Below are 19,739 nucleotides of genomic sequence, written 5' to 3' on the forward strand. Positions count from 1 at the left end.
AAAGGTTTCCCAAATGGAGTTAAGAGAAAGTTTATGAATCTGAACGATAAAAGATCCCAGGCAACAGGCCAAGGCTATTATTCTTTGTAACTGATCAAATATCTACACTGAAAACATTTTCTCCTAGTCAGTTTGCTGCATCACAAATCCATTACGGTTAATTGTTGTTTATTCCTCCGTGGGTGTCTACATTTTAACGCCCAGTTGGCTTCCTCCTATCACTGGTTTTTATCTCTGCCTCCCTTACCACTGCTCTTGCATGAAATTTTGCAATACATACTAATCTTACTCATATCTTTCACTACCAAGCTTGAGTCTTTGCCCTTCTAGGAAGGCTTCCTGTCCCCTCTGGTCTAGTGACTTCTCTCTGCTCAGCAATTGTGGTTTCCTCTCTACCACATTCATTAGAATGACATGACTTTTGAGGTGGAAATGATGATAGATTTTTTTATTCTAATGCTAACATTGTCTAAATAAGAAAAGACGAATCCGCAGAGCTGGGACTAGAAACCAGATAGCCACATTCATGGCCAGGTTTCCATCCACTGCAACCTGGGGCCTTGTGTTTTGAGGCTGCTCCTATACTTTTGAATTTATTACTATTAATCTCTTCTGGGGTTATTTGCCTTTTCATCTATTTATGCCTTGTTTTCCCAATAAGTCTGTAAATTTCTCGAGGCCAAAGATAACAGCCTCTGAAGTTTCTGTATCCTTTAATATCTCACACAAAGTCTTGCATTTGGGCAGGTGTGTAGCAAATACTTTATTGATTGGCTGCCTGAGAAATCTACACAATGAACATGCAATACATCCCAACACCAAATGCAAATGATTTAATAGTTTCTCGGAACTGTGCCTCTTCTTTGATGCAAGTGATTAAGAATTATTGGTATTTTATTCTTGATAATTGATGAACTTTATATTTGTGTCCTGCCCCATGCCCTTTTTCTTTTACCTGCTGTAGTAGGTCCAGGCAAAGGTGCAGCTTTTCGTCTCCGTTTGATATCTCCCGTGCATAAGGATCCTAGATGCATGCTTGTTTGCCTACAAGTAATTATCAGAAAAAACTATTAACAAAGGAGGAAAAAAATGACACATAAATACACAGCTTGTATAATCTGAACCTAAATCAAAACATTCTCAACAAAGATGGAGCAGCATGGTAAAACCACCAATCTTGTTTATATCGAAACATAATTACGTTTGTTGACAAGCGTTCAGCAGCTAAATGCGCCGTCATAAATTGTTACTGGAATGAATAATATAAAAGGAATGCTTTTTAATTTTCAAAACTGGCAATCTTTCTGGTTCAACATAAAATCAAGCACTGTTGCTTCTGACAGGAAAATAGCTAAGATTAATTATCTAAAGAGATCACAATATTGTTGCTAGGTTATCAATTGGTTACTAATGCTTTACTGTCAGGACAACATTTATTACAGGAAAAGTATGATCAATTTCTTTTAGGATATTATGCGGCAGTGAATTCTCTTAAAACATTTAAAATAGATGGAAATAGTGATGTTCCCCCTTATAATTTATATGATTAGAATTCTTTAGTTAATTGTTTATTAGCTAGGTGAGGAAACATAATTTGAATGCATTAATGCTGGTACACTACTACTAAGCAGGTTAATATGTTGGATTATGTTTGTAAAGACGTGATATGTAAGAATTGAGAAGTGGACCTTCTGCTGTTCTTGGAACTAGCAAGAATTAGATTATTCTGCCTAATCATGGACTCCTGAATTAAAGAGTTTTGGAAAAATGAGAAATGTCCCAACTGGAAATCAAGAAAAATGAATACAGAGATAGAAAGGATTTAAAAGTCTTCAAACTTTTCAAGCTACAGAAGGACTCTCTGTTCATTTCCTGGATCACAATTCCTGATGTGGAGTTGGGACGGTGTCTGGGGATCATGAAACAGAAATAAATAAAGCATGTTTCTTATAGCACGTGTTCTTTTAGTAATTCACAGAGATATTTGGTAGTATCCTGAAGTTTTATTGAACCCAATTGAAAACAAGATTATTAAAGAACAATTTTAAAGGAAAAATTTAATTCAGGTAAATATCAAGATATACATTTATACACATACACTCAGTTGTTTAAGTATAATTAAAAATTGGAACTGGGGATTAAAATTACTTTAATTATGAGTTCTATCAATAAGGTACAAAGTAAAGTGCAATTAATGATCTGGCTGATCCAAGAGGTATATACATACAATCAAATAAAGATATCACGAAAATCTATCAATGTAGGTAATTGCAAATGGGCATTTGTCTAGTTTTCTTTTCCCTTTGTGTTGAATGCATACTTTTTCTCTGTTATAGAATAAGTATTTATAATTATTAAAATATTTTTAAAACAGTTCATTCAGCTAATGACTAACTGCAGAAATATATATATATATACACATATTTATGTCAAAATGTTTATTAACATGCATAACTGTAACATTTTTATTAAGGTGTAGTATTTGAGGTGTAGTCTTGGCTCACAATACCATGAAAAATGAGTGGTTATGATCACATCTACTTTTTAAAACTACATAGAAATTTAAAAACATTACAATAATATCAGAGAGGTCACGTCCTTTTTATACAAAATTAATGAATTCACTTATTTAACAAGCATTTATTAGTATCTACTACTGACTTAGCATAAGACCTCATAGTGGTGGTAAAAATGAGGAGAATAGCAAAGAGGAGATGGAAGACACAAAAGAAATGGAATGTTCAATTCCTATTATTGGAAGATTTTAACATCTGAGTGGAAAGATAATGTTGTAAGTATATGAAATAATTAGGGACACTGGTGGTAGTGACAGGCACAATCAACTTTATTAACTATTACTAGAGATTATATTATTTAGTCCTTATAACAATTCTAAACATGTTGCATTGAACATACCTTTTTTCCTTTGTAGGGAAAAATTTGTGCTTCAATGGAAAACTATACTTTTAGAGTATGCTCTTCCAGTCATCTGATTTTGATTCTATGGGAGCTATTTTACAACTCTAAGTTATAGATAACTGAAAGCAATGGAAAATAATTCTTGATTATAGAAATACAATTGAATTCTGCCCTGAGGAAGGACAATCCTCCCTCCTAGGGAAAAGCCAGTTTTGCATGCATTTGCACATTCATTTCAATTCCTTACTCCATATACACTTGTGCTTCTCTGACTTCTCCTTTGAACTTCTTACAACATCTGCCTGGTTTCCCTCATTAATTAATGAGTTAAACAAAATCTCAAACACATGTTCATTGTATATCTGTACAAGAGTCATGATTTTCCCTTTTGTACAAAATTATCCTTTCACATCTCTGATCGCTCTTGAAACCTCTCCCTAGCAAAAGACTGGAGTAAAGTTTACCTTCTGCAGAGCATAACAGGCTCATATCAGGAAGAGCTGAATAGGAGGGGAAGGCAATATTTTGAAAATGGAATAAAGTTGAAATCTGAATTCTGAAGCGTAGCCCTTCCATTATCGAGCTGTGAAAACCAACCCATGGATTATACCTGCTTCTGATCCTGTTGTTAAAACAGAATATTCTTACAGTGTAAGCTATTGCTGGTCGGATTTTCTATACCCATTGCTGAAAGTATTTCTAAATGATAGTTTGTTCTGTTCAGAGAATTATGAATAGTTCAGGATGCCTGGAGAGTAGTATTTAGAGAAGGGACTATGTAATATGACACAACGCTGGGGCCGGATCCTCGGCCATATATGTCACATATGCCCCATGAAGGTGCTTGGATTCTATAACTGATGTGGAGTCACTAAAAGTCATTCAGCAGGACAGAAAGTTGGCCCTGGCCAGATTCACGGGAGACTGGTAGGGAGCTGGGGGTGGGCAGCGTTGACACTGATAACTAGGTTTGCGATAGTCCAGACACACATTTCTTCCAAGGTTATTCATCTGTTATAATTAAGAATATTACAGGGCCAGCCCCGTGGTGTAGCGGTTAAGTGCGCGCGCTCTGCTACTGGTGGTCCAGGTTCGGATCCTGGGCGCGCACCGACGCACCACTTGTCAGGCCATGTTGTGGTGGCATCCCACATAAAGTGGAGGAAGATGGGCACAGATGTTAGCCCAGGGCCAGTCTTCCTCAGCAAAAAGAGGAAGATTGGCATGGATGTTAGCTCAGGGCTGATCTTCCTCACAAAAAAAAAAAAAAAAGAAGAAGAATATTACGAAGTTGCCACACAACGAAACTTCTTTGTGTTAGCATATCTGAGTGAGGAGGTAGGCAGGGGTGGGAAGGCTGTCAATGAAAGTCCCAATTCTGGATTATTTAAAAAACTAAGCCTAGTTTTATTACTTTCAGATACATTTAAAGTTCAAACTAAGCTAAGAAAAAAAATTAGCCAGGAGCTTCCTTCTTAAGGTTCCTTCTACATTTTTAAAACTAATTAGAAAAAAATACTTGAGGGTCTGATACATAGCAGCTGCTCATCGTGACTATTAGTACTGGTGGTTTCTACTTACATTGTTCTTGCACTAGTTGTATGTAATTGGAGTCTTTTAATTGCTTGAAAATCACTCTTCTAAGTCAATATTGCCTTTAAAAATTTATTTTTTTACACTATTAAAATTTATTAGGAAGGCCTGTTTACAAAGATGTTGGGAAAAAGAACTGCAGGAACAACTCCCTCTTCTAAACCTTTTTCTGGACCCAAAATTCCCTTTTGGGTATCTTTACGGAACAAATGGAATATAACATTTTTATTCAACTCTTTTCCTCCACCCCCAACATAACTACATAAAGGAAAAGAGGCAAACATTCAAGGAGAATACAGTTAGTTAATAAAGTCAGTATGTTGAACCTGAAGACCTGAGCCATGAGAAAAACAGCTAGCTGTATTTCAGTAATTCTATCAAGAATTGACTACCTGCTACAGCACATCGAGAGGTCTGGATTATTTATCAGTAAGATTATCCCATTTAGGCTTGTCCTGCCCCCTTTCTCTTCAGACAAGCGCAATGGAGTTGCTACAAATAACACCAAGGAAGGCCTACTCTCTTATTTAGTTGTCACTCCTAATGTAAAACATAGCAGTTATTTTTTAATTTAAAATGAATGAATGTCACAAAGACAGCCTTGTTGCTCCAGCCTAAATGAGTCATTTGTCTTTGCAAAGCAGAACACTTGGATTATTATTCAAGGTGGTTGGCAATTTTTGTTTGTCTTTGGCTGTGGTTTCAAGAATGACAATACATTGTCCTATGAACAGACCCAAAGCTATTAAAAAATAACGTTATATCTTTAAGTGGAAAGGATAAAGAAATAATGCTGTTTTGTTATGGATTAATAAGCACTGTCACTTAGTTATGATTTGAAACATGGTTTCCCATGTACTAATTCTGCAAACTTTCCTATTAAATATTAGGAAAGCAGAGCTCAAAAAGAAGTCTTGGTTTTGTTTTGCTTTTGAAACAAACTTCATTTGGTTTATCCCATCATCCTTTAAAATGATGTGGTGATAGGGCATTTTATCTGGAGGAGAAAAAAATAAAAAACAATAAAAAACTAAAAAATAGAAAATCTCAACAAACAAAAAAAACAGAAACAAAAAATCCTAGTGAGAACCACCTTGCCTGAAAACTTGGCTTTTGACATGAGCTGACAAGGACTGAAGCAGGCAGTGTCAAACACAATAATATTAAAGAGAAGACAATAGGAACTTGTCTCTTCATTGTGTGCATTTACCAATAGAGGCTTTTCAGAGAATTAGGCCTACTTAAAGCTGCCCCCTGGATAAAATGTGTTCCCAAGCAGCCTCAGACAAGCTGCAGAGGAGAGACAAACAGATGTGACTATGGTCCCTGGCATTTGGCAAGAACACTCACTGTCACTTAGAAAAATATAAGCCTAGACAGGGCATCATCTGCACAGAAATGAGGCAGGTCTGTGGTGTCAGTGGAGGAATAATCTGGCGGCAGAGTGAAGTGTGCAGGCTGCAAAATCCAGTCCTGTGTGAGCTTCCTCTTCTAGATCCAAATTACCCTCTCCTCCCTTTTATGCCGTGTCAATATGTCTCAACATATCAAACTGAACAAGTAAACATCAGTCCCTAGCTCTCTTCCTTTCGGACCAAAATGCACATTAAGTATCGAATACCGGTCAAGCATAAATATTTCCTAACTACTAGGATCACATTAAGCCCTTGTTTTTAATGGTGTTTTCTTTCAAAGCCCCTTCTTGTGCAGGAAGAACCCTTAGCCTTTGGTACTGTCGATCCCATCTTGATCGGTTCTTGGTTCTGGCACCTTTTCTATGGCTTTGGTCATTTGACTTCACATTCCGCTTCAAGCCCATTTCGCCTCTCTTTGAAAGAATCCTGACTTTAGCAAGGGGTAGTGTATGTTTTAACTCAGTGCCCTGAACTAAGTATTTGTATCCCACTAACTGGGTCTTTGCTTTATTCTGGACTTATCCTATTTCATCACAAACCTTCTGGTATCTTAGTTCTTTTAGAGTTAGGTCATTGCCTGGACCTCCCCAGATGCTAAAGTCTGGTTGAGAAACGCAACCTGGTGACTGAGACTCTCTCTAATGCTACTGGCAGACCCTCGTCCCAGCATCAGCCGCTCCTGGCTCCCATCCCTGTTCACTGCCTGTGTGCGGGGACAATTCTTTACTCTCTGTCCATTAACCTCCAATTACCTATTGTTGAGTGATCTGCCTGCCCATGTGCAGTTCCTCTCACCAGCTGCAGATGGACCTGTCCTGTCAGGCCTCTTCCACCCTGTCAGAGATTTTGAGTCCAGACCGACTTTTTCCCAATCTGCTCTATCCTGCTACACGTAACTGGTGGCTGCTACTGGAGCAAATGTTTATAATATTTCCTAGGTGCCAGGTTGTGTGTCGATAAGCACTTCCCTTCTGTGGCTCCCAGGGCTCCCAGTGAGCATGAGAGAGGGACTGCTGTGCACCAGGAGGCTTCTCTGGGACCTCAGGGACCAGTTTCACTGCCCCATCAGTCAAGGACTCCCAGCTCCTCAGAGTGAGCAAGGAGGAGAGACAGAGGGATGGTGGGAGCCCTCAGGTGGTCCAGGAACCTCATGAAATCATGTGTAAAAGGTGTGTATGCATCCTTGTGTAGCAAGAGGGGCCGTGGTTCTTATCAGATTCTGAACCATTAACAGAGAAGGTTATCCAAATACTAGACAAAGTAGATTTATACCAAACTGTTCATAATCTAAAACAGAAAATACCTATCTTAAAATTTCTATAGAATATTTAAAGTATTCCATACACAGAGGCCACCTGTTCTAATTACAATATCACAAACAATAGAATTTAATAATGTAAGTTTTAAAAAAGCCTCCTCTACTATTATCCTATGCTCTATCTCAAAAAGCACCCCCTTTGGGGCTGGCCCAGTGACGCAGTGGTTAAGTTAGTGCACTCTGCTTTGGTGGCCCAGGACTCACGGGTTTGGATCCCAGGAGCAGACCTATACAACTCGTTGGCAGCCATGCTGTGGTGGCGTCCCACATACAAAAGAGAGGAAGACTGGCACAGATGTTAGCTCAGGGTCAATCTTCCTCACCAAAAAATAAAAAAAAAAAAGCACCCCCTTCATTCTGGGCCTCCTTACCCTCCTTTAATTTTCTTCATGGGACAATAAACTAATATTTCCAAATCAATGAATATGCATATGTGTTGGGTGAAAGGTATGGAAGATCATGCAACAAAATACTGATGACAGTTCTCTCTGTGTGATGGCATTTTGTGGGAATTTTCTTCTTTAGGCCTCTCATTATTATTTAACTTTATTTTTACCAAGAACACACAACAACAAAGATACAAATTATAACTAGATGAATTACAAAACAGCAAACAGTGGAATTAATAAATGTAAGTGGTTTGGGCAGCTAGAGAGATTTCTATGTCAAAGGCACAAACTTTTCACCCTGCGGAAACTGTGGTGTTAGCTCAAACTATAGGTTCTGTTGGCCTGATGTGCACTGGGGATTAATCTGAGAGTCAGAACCTGGTCCCTCAGAGGCCACCATTTCTGCTTTCCCAACTAGTTCTCTGAAAAAGCCTTCTTGTCACCATATTTGTCAATGTTTCAGAAGGATTTTTACTCATCTTTGGCATGTTACTTAAACTCTCTTTGCCTCAATTTCTTTACCTTCAAGCACTGTGATTAGACTAGCACTTACCTCAAAAGCCTTCTTGAAGATTTTATTTAGAAATCATTTGTGTAAAATATTTACACAGTGCCTGCACAGAGTAAGCAAGCAATAACTGTTAGCTATTAAATTTATTATTATCAACCCCATTTTACAGATAAGAAGCCCAGGGCACAGAAAAGTTAAATAATTTACCCAGGATCACACAGTTCAGGGAAACCGATGGGAGGCACTTTGTGGTACAATGCAGCCAGAGGAATGCCTAGTGTAGACTGTTCACACCCCAAATAAATACATGACACTATAAACTCATATGACATCTGAACACTATCAATAAGCTACAATAATGGTCTAATTAGGGTCATTTCTAAATAACAAGTAGGTATTTTTTTGGTAGTTCGATAGAAAAGTTAAATTTTTCTTTAGTGTTTGATTCTGCTTGCTTTGAATGTGTCACAGCATGTAAGAATAAAGTACTCATTTTCACTTTAAAAACTCAATAAAAACCCATGAGAGTGTGGCAAGTCTGAAACCCACTGACTTTCTCACGTCAGCCCATTGCCACAAATTTTCTCTTGGCCATCACTCAGTACTTCCTATTTCTAAGATGTCTTACTTCCTCCATGGGTGTGTTCCATGCTTTATCTAAAGCCCTGAGCGTCTGCTATTCTAAGGATATCATTCCTTGTGTGTGTTAATAAACACACACTTCTATATCCCTAAACAGCTCCTTTAGATGCTTCTTGTTTTTGTACCTTTTCATTATTCTAAACAATAGGTAGCCAAAAGGTGGTGCACTTTGTTTTATGCAATTCAGGTAGATATTAGAACATTCTGAGTGTACGTGAATGAGGACATTCTAACATCTGGAGGGAAGTGAATCTTTTCATAGAGCAAATTAACTTCCATGGTACTGACATCATGCTTCCCATATTTTTCCGATTCTGTCAGATTTTTTTTTTAAGGAACTACTAGTCACCAAGGCTATGTATGTGATAACACTAAAGCAATGTATTCTACCCATTTGGAAAAACTTCTTTTCCATGTTTCCTGATTTCAATCATCTTTGAGAGCCTGCCCTTTCTCCCTTCAAAGTTCTCCCAGTGCACTCAAATCGAAATGTTCTTTCTCTTCTTTAAACTTTCCTAATCTCACTATCCTTCCAAGTGCTTTTTCTCTATATTTCAGATCAATCTGTGCACATCTCTGTTGTTACATACAGTATAGCCTCATGTTGTTTTCAGATTAAACATTAATCAGTTTGGCAGTTAAATATATATTGGATTGTCGGTTAAATATACACTGGAAACAACTTAAGGCAAAGAACCATGTCTAATTCACAGAACCTGGCATTGCTTCTGTCATATACTAGAAGCACAATAAATGTTTATTGAACTACAATGAATCAGACTACTGTAACAACTGTTGCCTAACATTTCACTTGGCAATCAATCATGCTTTTTTATGACAACACTTCTAACTTCTTGAATTGTTATTTCAATTCACTCAAAAACATTCATTTAACAAAGAACAAAACTTGTCTATGAATCAGGTATTCTACTAGACGCTAAATGAAACACAGAGTAAGACAGCTCCTACCATCAAGGGGCCCATGGCCTAAGGTAGGAAACACACATGAACAAGAAATTACTGTACAATGTAAGAAATCCATAGGGCCATGGTAGCAGACCACCTCTGGGGAAATTGAGGAAAATTCATTTCGCCTGAGCTCAAATTTGGATATTGTCTCTCCAAGCAGAATCTAAGATATTTGAGGCATCCTGGAGTATTCTTTTATTCTTCACACCATAGTACCTAGGAAATAGTAGGCACTTAGTAAATTGATATTGATTTAATTTACTTGATTCCTAGCTATAACTATACATTTCTGGAATCTGTTTACCATTGATATTTAGTACAGTTTTAACAATAAGCTTATTCTAATTTCCTTAAAAATGATAAAATAAAGCTAGTATCGACTCTTAGAAGACATAAAAAGATTACTCAAAATAAACATGATTCTTTTGGATATCTCCATTAAATGCAAGAAGATATGTGTCTACATTTAAAAACCTGGGATGTTGATCCTGTTAACATCTTGCATCTTACATAAAAGAACTGTCAAATCAGATTACAGATTCAGATATAATCCCACATCCTCCCTCTGATAATGACACTATGAAATGTTTCTTAGGATGGTATGGCTGCCACGTTTAACATCTATTAATAAAATTATGGGATATTCCTAACATTCTTAACTTTTTTGAGTGAAGTCCATGCATTACTCATTTTCATATCCACTTCATCCAGTGTAGTATACAATATTTGAATATGTTTGCTGAATTGACTTTTTACTATATTTTCCTATTTGATATTTCTGACTTTAAACCAAGCTTTAAGTTCAGTTTTGAGGCAGCATTTTGGAACAGATGTGCTGAGTTTTCTTCATTTACCAGCTTTAGGGATTGAAGGAGTTAAAAGGGCAGGGCAGAGAATATATTTTTTTATTTTGACTATATGTTGGTTTCTTAAGTCTTAGAATTTATTATCTGAATTACCAGCAACAGCTAAGCATTTTGGGTGCCCACTACATATGGGGTATTATGTTAAACATTTTCACATACTTTATCTTGTTTAATCCTCACAAAAACTCTGAGGAACCTGAGGTCCAGAGAAACTGTGACTTGTCAGAGATCACACAAATAGGAAAGGAAGTTATTGTATTTTAACTAAGGAACGCCTGCCTCACAAGAATCGTTTTTTACCCCTGTACCATACACCTCATTCAACTTAGTTTATTGTATTCCATTTAATAAACGTCTACTGAAAATGTAATGCACGCCATGCCCTACGCCATAAAACAGGATTGAGAAATAAAAAAGATATGGCTTTCATTTTCTGGGGGTTAAAGTCTACCAATCATGTGGGAAAATGATTTCAATGCAATATTCAAACAGAATTCCAAGCTAGCACGCAAGGCGTTCTAGGCCCCCAGGTGAGAGAATACATCTGACGAGGCACAAATGCCTTGATGTACACACATGACATGCCATCTTTGGGGCTCTGTAAGCAATTCAATGTGATGGGAACTGGAACAGATGGAGGCGTGGAAGGATATGACATCTCCTTGCATGCATCAAATTTTAATAAACTCAATGAATCCGTCCGTTTGTAATTATTTTAAATTCTCTAGCAAAAAAGTATGAAGCTGCCTGTTTGACTGAATTAATCAGTTTATAAACTAAACTAATAGTTGAATTCAGTAAAAAAAAGCCAGTCCATAATTCTTTGTACACATAGGATTTTATTGCAGCCGTAGTCAGAAAGTTACTGCTCTAATGAAAAGATGGAAGCAAATGTAGATCCATTTCCAAGGTACCTCTTGAAGTTGAAAGGTTTTGCTCATTCCACAGAGTCTACAATTTACTTGCCTGATTGAGTTGGCAGATACAGGCTCAAGACAGATCAACTTTGATTTTAGGTAATCGGCCCCATGACTTTCCTTGTTGAGAGGGGACTTACGGCAATGTCATAATTGTATATGCTGTAATATACATTTGCTGAGTACGACTACTAAAGAGTAAAGGAAAATGTGGTTGCTAATTTTATCTCCATATTGAGGAGCTAATAAAGACAGGATATTTTAATAACAGGCCAGAATGTCTTAAACTTCTGAAAGATGTAAGGAGTTATTTCTACTTTGGAATATGTCAGACAGCGTTACCATTGAATATGAACTTACCTGAATTTAGGTTAAATTATTGTTTATTGGTGGAATTCAATTGGGAATCTATGACCCACTTGAAATGCCTCCTCCTTTATGCAGCTTTTTCTGAATGCCATTGCCAGAATAATCTCTTACCCCTTGGAGAAAACAATGTTTTCTACCTTAAACTACAGCTACACAAGTACATGAACTAATACTTTAGCTAGACTGTATATTCCTTGAAGGCAGTGGGGCCGACACCTGGTTTATTTTTTTAAGTAAGTTCTCCTTGGCACTTACAAACCTTGCCAATATCAGACACTTATTGAACAGTTATTGAATGAAATTTAACAAGGCATGCCAAACTTTTTATAGTAACTTGTTTTTATGATGATCAATATTTTTATTGAGATTCCAATTTCTGTAATAAATTGCTTACTTATGGAAACAGAAAACCACAAAACTTATTCAGTCCATGTCTTGGGCTTGGGGATATAAATATTTGCAAAACCAAGCTTGTACGTGTAAGCCAGCTTTGAAAGTATATGCAGGCACCTTGATGTTAAAGTGTCTCCCTTTCTACATAATTTTGCATTTCACTAAGCATAACTTTATGAAAAGAATCCTTTCAGTTCCTCCTCTTCCATGATAGTTTTTGGCAGATGAATGAACATTATGTACATAAAACTTTTACAGAATTGTTCGTAAATGTTTACTAGACTGTGAAATACACCGTAATAGCTAGGTAAGGTATCAGGGGGCTTGTGATGGCTACATGAACACTAATGTTCAATAATCAAGAGGAAGACTTCTTCAGGATTCTCTTAATTGAACTCAGTTGAAATACTTGCAAAGTTGGAGTGCATTAGCATATATTCAGGATTAGTTTTACCATCAAGATCTTTGCACCAAACGTCCTTTATAACTTTGATAATTCAGATATTCATTCTCTATATTTGGAACATCTCTTGCATTTAAATGTCCATGGAGAATTTTTGTAGGGTTGAAGAACCCTAAAAAAATTAATTTCAAATATAAACTAAGTCTTTCCTCTTCTCATTTATATAATGTACTTCTTTAGAAAAACATGCAAACCTCTATATTTTTTAAATTTCAGAAACCAAGTGCCAAATGATCAAACAGCAATGTTAGTTGTGATTTCAAAATGTTGTCACTTTCTTTGCTAAATAATCTAAATAATGTTTAAGATTACTATTTTAGATGAGTCAACAGTTTTGCTTAAAAATAAGATACTAGATTTTAGAAAACAGTCAAGTCAATTTTTATATGCCTTAGAAATAAGACTTGGAAGAAAAGACACTGCTGTATAAATTATCCACCATCGACCTGGGAAAGTTATTTAACTCCTCTCTCTGATTCCTCATATGTAATAGGGAGATAGTAAGAATGTCTACTTCATAGGGTAATTTTGGAAATTAAATGAGTTAAAATAAATACATCATTAACACTCAGTGAATCTTAGCTATTATGGTATTAAGTATAAAAATGATGGGGAATTTTTTTCCTTTAATTTAGGTAGTATACTTTAAATTCTCTTTCTTTCTTTGGTTCTCTTACCTACATATCCATTTATCTTGAGAAGCAGTATAGCACGGTGGTTAAGAATGTGTATTCTGGAGCCAAAAAAGATGAAGTTCAACACCTGCTCCTCCACTTAACAACCTGGGTGAACCTGGGGAAGCTACTTAATTTCTAAGCCTCACCTTTCCCATCTATAAAATGGAGGTAATAATAGAACCAAACTCATAGAGTTGGTATGAGAGCTAAATAAATGTGTGGCTTACAGCAGGCACTCAATACGTGTTACTTATAATTTCCCACAAAGGGAATTGGTATATGAAAAACTAAACACTGTATAATTTGGCACCCAATCATGAGTCCAATTTCCCAATCCTAAGTCCAAAGAAGTAGAGAAACTCTGTAGACCAGAATATATTTTGTTGTTATAGTACAAAGGAGGAAATATAACAGATTTATCATTAGCTAATAAAGTCTAAATGTATTCGACAAACTAACACACAAATGTGTCATTTATGCTAATACAACAGAACACAGTATACCAAAGCATAGGTTGTGAGGCTGATTTCCCACAAAACTTTATATCCTTTTATGAATCTTAAATTCTACTGTAGAGAGGGCATAGTTTATTGGAGGAACTAAACAAGTTCATTGCAGCTAGTATATAGTGTTCAAGGTAGGGAGTACTTGGAGATGAGGCTGGAATAGTAGGAGGGCTAGACCAAGAAAGGCCTTGCAAGCCATGGTTAAGACTTGATCCTAAAGGAAATGGGAAGCCATTAAGAATTTTTAAGCACACAAATAGATCTGGGTTTTCCAAATGTCATTCTGCCATGTTGTGGAGAATGAATGAAGGGGACAAGAGTGAGAGACTGGAAGGAGTAAAGGATAGTGCCCAGGTTTTCCTGACCAGGATATAAGATCCTGGAATGTGAGACCGTACACGTCACCTGGGTTCCATACACATCACCTAGTCCAGTGGCTACTATACACTTGGTATAAAAAGTCATTAAAGATGTGTTTAACTAGTGGTTGACATATCATTTTGTAAAGAAACATAGCCAGTACCATACTAAAAGACTAAAAAATTATAATATGCTAAACGTATCAGTACAGAAACACAACCTGACCACTTATCACTCTAATAACTTATTTCCCCACTTTAAAAATAACTGTGTTATGTAGAAGTCCTGGAATCCTGTGTTTCTATGAAAAAAAAGTCATAATTAGAGTATTCTGGGGATATGGAGGCAAGGATACTGTTGTTTTTGAATTTATATAATCACATGTAGCATCATCAAAAATCCATGGACAACAATAATTAGCCAAAGAGAGATGACAGCATTCAGAAAAGAATTAGAAATAAAAGAAAAAAAACATTTCAGAAATAAAACTAAACTAGAACACAAAATAAATATGATAGAGAAGTAGAATATGAGAATATAATGAAAGATGGAAAATACAAAGAATAAAAACTTTAAAAATAAAAAAAAAGAAATAAAAAGGATTAGAGAGAAAGTGATAGCTACAGAAGATAGACAAAGAAGATCCAATATATGTAAAATAGAAATTTTTGAAACAATAAAACCAAAGCAATGAAACAAAATAAATGTGAAAAATTATAATTAGAGAAAATCTTGAAATTTATTTTAAAAATAATAAAAACTACCTACTGGAAGAGCATACTTCATCCTTGGGAAAAAAACACCTAGAATGACCAACATCAGAATATAGCCTAGACAAATTCTTGGGCTTTAAAGAAAAGGAAAATATACATTGAGTATCTGGGCAGAATCAAGTCACTTATATGTGAGAGAAAATCAGACTATGTCAGACATAGAAAACAATGCTTTATATAGAAAATGGAGTAACATATTTAGGACTGTTAAAGAAAGAAAATATGAGCCACGGACTGTATAGTTGGCGAAAGGCCATGGACAAACAGATAATAACATGCAGGAACTCAGGGAATATTGTTCCCATGAGCCCTTCCAGAGGAATCAACTAGAGAATAAACTTCAGACAAACAAAAAGAATAGAGAAGCATTGACTTCAGATCTGACAGGGATCATTTAAAACATTTATTTGTAGAATTAAAACTAAATGAACTGAACTAATCAGTGACTTCGAATCAAATGCTTGGAAGAGGGATGACAAGAGCAGAAGAGGTTACTAGCTAACTTCAATGTTGCTCATAGTAGGGAACCAACAGCAAATAGCACCCCCAAAACGGGAAGGGGGCTAAGGCTGTTATATACGAGTATTAATATAAAGGTAATTATTAGGGGGAAAAAAAGCCTTCCTAAAAGTCAAACAGTATATATGAGTGATAGCGAGAGGGAGAGAAAAGGAAACGGAAAAGTAGAGAGAGGGAGAAAGATACGTCTGCTTATCTTAAAAACAGAAAAAAAGCCAATGGAAGGATAAACCATAAATAAAAGAAAACAAAACAACAGCTATGAGGGGGGAAGGGTTAAGTGGAGGAGACTGGGTAGAAGCTAGACTTCTTTGAAAATTTCTTGTGGAGATTTGATTGTGGAACCTGTAACTATTTTTATATTATAAAACAAAATTAAATAAAATTTAAAAAAGCCGTCTCCGCAAATTAAGATGAATCTCATGAACATAACTATACATCGGCATCTCTATACTTACAGAGACATTATTTCAAGTAACTTTCAAACACAGGAATTTGACCATATACTCCTAGAGAAATATATACAAAGTACAAAAAGAATAGAAAAAGGAAAAATCTTAAACTATTTTTAGTAATTATTTTATTGGTGGTCATGATGGTATGGTGATTCAGAGACTACTGTGTGTGCATGGTGTGTCAAATTAATGAACAGAAACCTCATTAAATTGGACTGAGGATGGCAAAAGGGGGAGCTCTCATGCCCCGAGTCTACAGCAGAGCCCAAGAGGAAGAAGAAATACTTCCTCTTCTTGACTGGCGAGAAGCTCAGCCAATGGAAAGCCACCACGCCTCAACTCTTTCTTTACAATAGCCCTCTCAACTTCCTCTTCCCCTCTATAAAAGCACTTTTCCTCCCTTGCTGCTGGGGGACTTGCAAGCGGCTGACCATGGTCGTAGACCGTGAATTACAATTCTTTGCTGATCCTGAATAAACTCATTTTGCTGGAGAAATAACGGGCTGTCCATTTGTTTAAGGTCAACAGGTGGGATAAATAAAACGAGTAACTGTTATGGTGTCACTGAGAGGTAATATTTTTAATGTTGAAAAAAGACATTAAAATCAATGATGAAAAGGACAAAAACAATGAAGTCTCGAATTTGAACTGGAACTATCAGCATGAGCCAATATGTTTAAAAAAAAATTCTAACTCATTTCGCTGAAAAGGCCTAGAGATAATGACATCCCTACCATCCAGATTGTAGTTTTTAAAACTATTTTCCAGTAAATGAAGCAGTATGTCTTAAATAAATGGCTGATTCTTGGTCTAGGCCAGGAAAGATCCAAGATAGCCTGGAAAATGTAAACACACTAGAAAGCAAGGAAGAAAGCAAAGACTAGGAGCAAGGAAACAGACTCAGGAACCAATTTAAATAATCTCTCATTGTCCAAAGATGGAACAATTTTAACATCAATTCAGATAATAACTAATGGATTGAAAAACATCAAGTGTGTTTAAATCAACGAGTTAAAAACAAAACAGAATAAAATTTCACTGGTCACCTTTGGAAATGTAAGGAATGAATTAATTTTGAAAACGGATAACTAAAGGGAAAGGATCAAGTATTTATCTTGCTTTCCTACATGATCTGTACCTCAAAGTAATGAAGTAGTTGAGGAGGGAAAGTTTTTAACAGGGTAATCCAATTAATAAACAGAAGAGAAATGATACAGTTAATATATCACCATTCTGTAACCCTTAATGAATGAATTTGAGCATTATGGCTAATAAATCATAGAAAGAGACATGGAAGTGAGAGGAGTATACGATATCACCTCTGAAAGGGTCTTGCCAAAACAAAGCACAACAAAACTGAGCCAGAATCTAATCAGGTCTCTAGATCTAAATACCAGTTACAGGAAATACAGAGGACAGAGGGATACGTTAAATGACACTATGTGGATAAAATCATCAACATTCCTCAGATGTGGCAAACTTTATAAGACAAACAAGTTGACTTTTTCAGCCAAAAAATTTCAAGGAAAGAACAAAGAGAGGAGGAGGATTTATAAATCAAAGGGAATTTAAGGGATATATACCAATTCAAACATAAATATTATAAACATAAAATATTTTACAATAGTCAGAGAAATGTGAATATCAACGATGTGTATATATATCTATACACACATGCATATATATTAAGGAATTATTGCTTTTCTGTCAATGTGATAATGTACCCTGGCTTTGTTTTAAAAAGAGGCTGTTATCTTTTAGAGAAACATACTGATGTATTTCAGTTGAAATAATTTGTTAGATGGGCTCTAGGGTTGGAGGAAGGAGTGGGTATGGATATAGGTGATACAAGGTTAGCCACACATTGATCATTATCTAAGCCAGTTGATAGATACATTGAGTTTATATTTTTCTCTGTATTTGTGCATATGGTGAAAATCACCATAATAAAGTCTTGTTAAAAACTGCTTTTACCATCCTGACATTGCAAATGAAAGCCTTCTACTCTTAAGACTACCAGTATAAACTCATTACAGGTTTTTCCAATCTTAGTGAGACTCTCCATAATTTTTAAGTGATCAAATTTGAAATTAAATTAAGTTATCCGTGAAGTCTATGTCATCTAGTCTGTATACACCTCTGGACTATAACTTGATATAAAAAGATTACAGAAATCCCTATCTGAGGTTTATTGTCCTTAGAAAGGATAATGCATAGTTTTTATTCTATCTTTCTAATTAGTAATTTAAGCATATGTTCAGCATTTAACTCTAAATGTTTGCCTTTTCCCCAAGCTCAGAGACAGCTGTCCAAGATTTGAATGCCAGAAAACATTTAAATATCAACATCTGTTGAATTATGTTAATTTAGTGTAATATAATTGGGCATGAGTTGGAATTGATCAGAAGTATATGAAATAAACAAAGGTAAATGTCCAACAATATCTTGGTATACAAACAAATCACTAGGGAGTTATGAAAACTATTTCTAAAGAGGAAGGGCGAGGAAAAATACTGATTATAAAGAAATTGATTCTTTCAATCCACTTTTTAAATTGTGTCATAAAATGGAAAGGTAAGGAAAGTTAGCTGAAACAAGTGATAGTTAAATATTTAACATTTGAATATTTTTATAAATAAGCAAAACATTAAAACATTCTAATTACACTTGTATATGCGTTAAACTTTTTAGATTGCAGGATGATTCCTGTTCTATTACAAGCAATTACATACCTCAAAATTCAAGAGTTGATGTGATCTCTTCTATAGACACAAAACGGTATTTTTAAATTGAAAGTGTTTTTGATTTGGCAGATGAATTTACTAGGTTTATTCTGGGGACTGTAAGGTACAAATACCAAGTAGCAGGTGTTGTTTATTGTATTGCTGATGTAAAATATTAATTTTTACAGTGATTCTTTTACTAATAACTTAGGAATGCTTGTTGTTTGGGCAAGCATGCTGGCACATACACACACTGGATGAACAGATCCCCAAACATCCCCATAATGAAGTGATAACCCAGGCAGCAGGAGTGACACAAGCTGTTGTGATATGGCCCTGCAGGTGTCCCTTCATTTCCTAGGAGACCGATCTCTGGGAGTTAAAGGTTAGTTCTGCGCCCATGCCCATTTAATCACAGGACCAATTTGGAGAGTGCCAACTGCGAAACAGACACCTGTCCTTAAGGAAATGGACTTCAGACGACAAATTTATTCCAGCTACAGGTCACTGGAACAGCTTTCACATGCTATTTTCCATTATTAGTGACCATGGCCAAATGCAAATGCTGTCCTAAAGGTGACAGGCTGTGCACACTTTTAGTCGTTTGAAAAGATCTAGTTCATTTACCAGATTTCAAGAAAGAGTGGACACAGTAATGAGTGTGTCCCCAGGGAGTAACTGATTGCTTCTTTTATTTACCCCACACTGGACACATCACATATTTCCAAAGGGCAAATCCCACTTTTTTCGGTGTGGGTTATTCATATCAAACTGAAAAGCAACCTTCAAAACTCTAATTGGCTGTTAACTAATTTTATTTAGTATAATCACAATTTAAAATAACTCTCTATAATCATTAGTTTAAAATTTTGGCAAGGAAGGTTAGAATTTAAGGATGCCAAAGGAACAGGAGGCATGAGAACTGGCAATTTGAGAACAGTGCATTTTTTTAACACCATAAT

General features: G+C 35.9%; 1 protein-coding gene across 2 annotated transcripts in view; it reads right to left on the reverse strand.

Moving 5' to 3' along the window:
• Positions 1-19,739, reverse strand: part of GPATCH2 (G-patch domain containing 2) — a 181,195-nt gene that overhangs the window by 12,500 nt on the left and 148,956 nt on the right. The window contains exon 9 of one of the 2 annotated variants that reach the window (XM_004439660.2): positions 956-1,044. In XM_004439660.2, the coding sequence (XP_004439717.1) occupies positions 956-1,044 (89 nt within the window). Of the gene's footprint in view, positions 1-955; positions 1,045-4,570; positions 9,973-19,739 lie in introns of those variants that run through there. The other variant, XM_087424361.1, reaches the window with a different exon arrangement.

Source organism: Ceratotherium simum, chromosome 36, assembly GCF_057802395.1.
Source record: "Ceratotherium simum simum isolate JZ-2026a chromosome 36, ASM5780239v1, whole genome shotgun sequence".
In the NCBI taxonomy this organism is placed as follows: domain Eukaryota; kingdom Metazoa; phylum Chordata; class Mammalia; order Perissodactyla; family Rhinocerotidae; genus Ceratotherium; species Ceratotherium simum.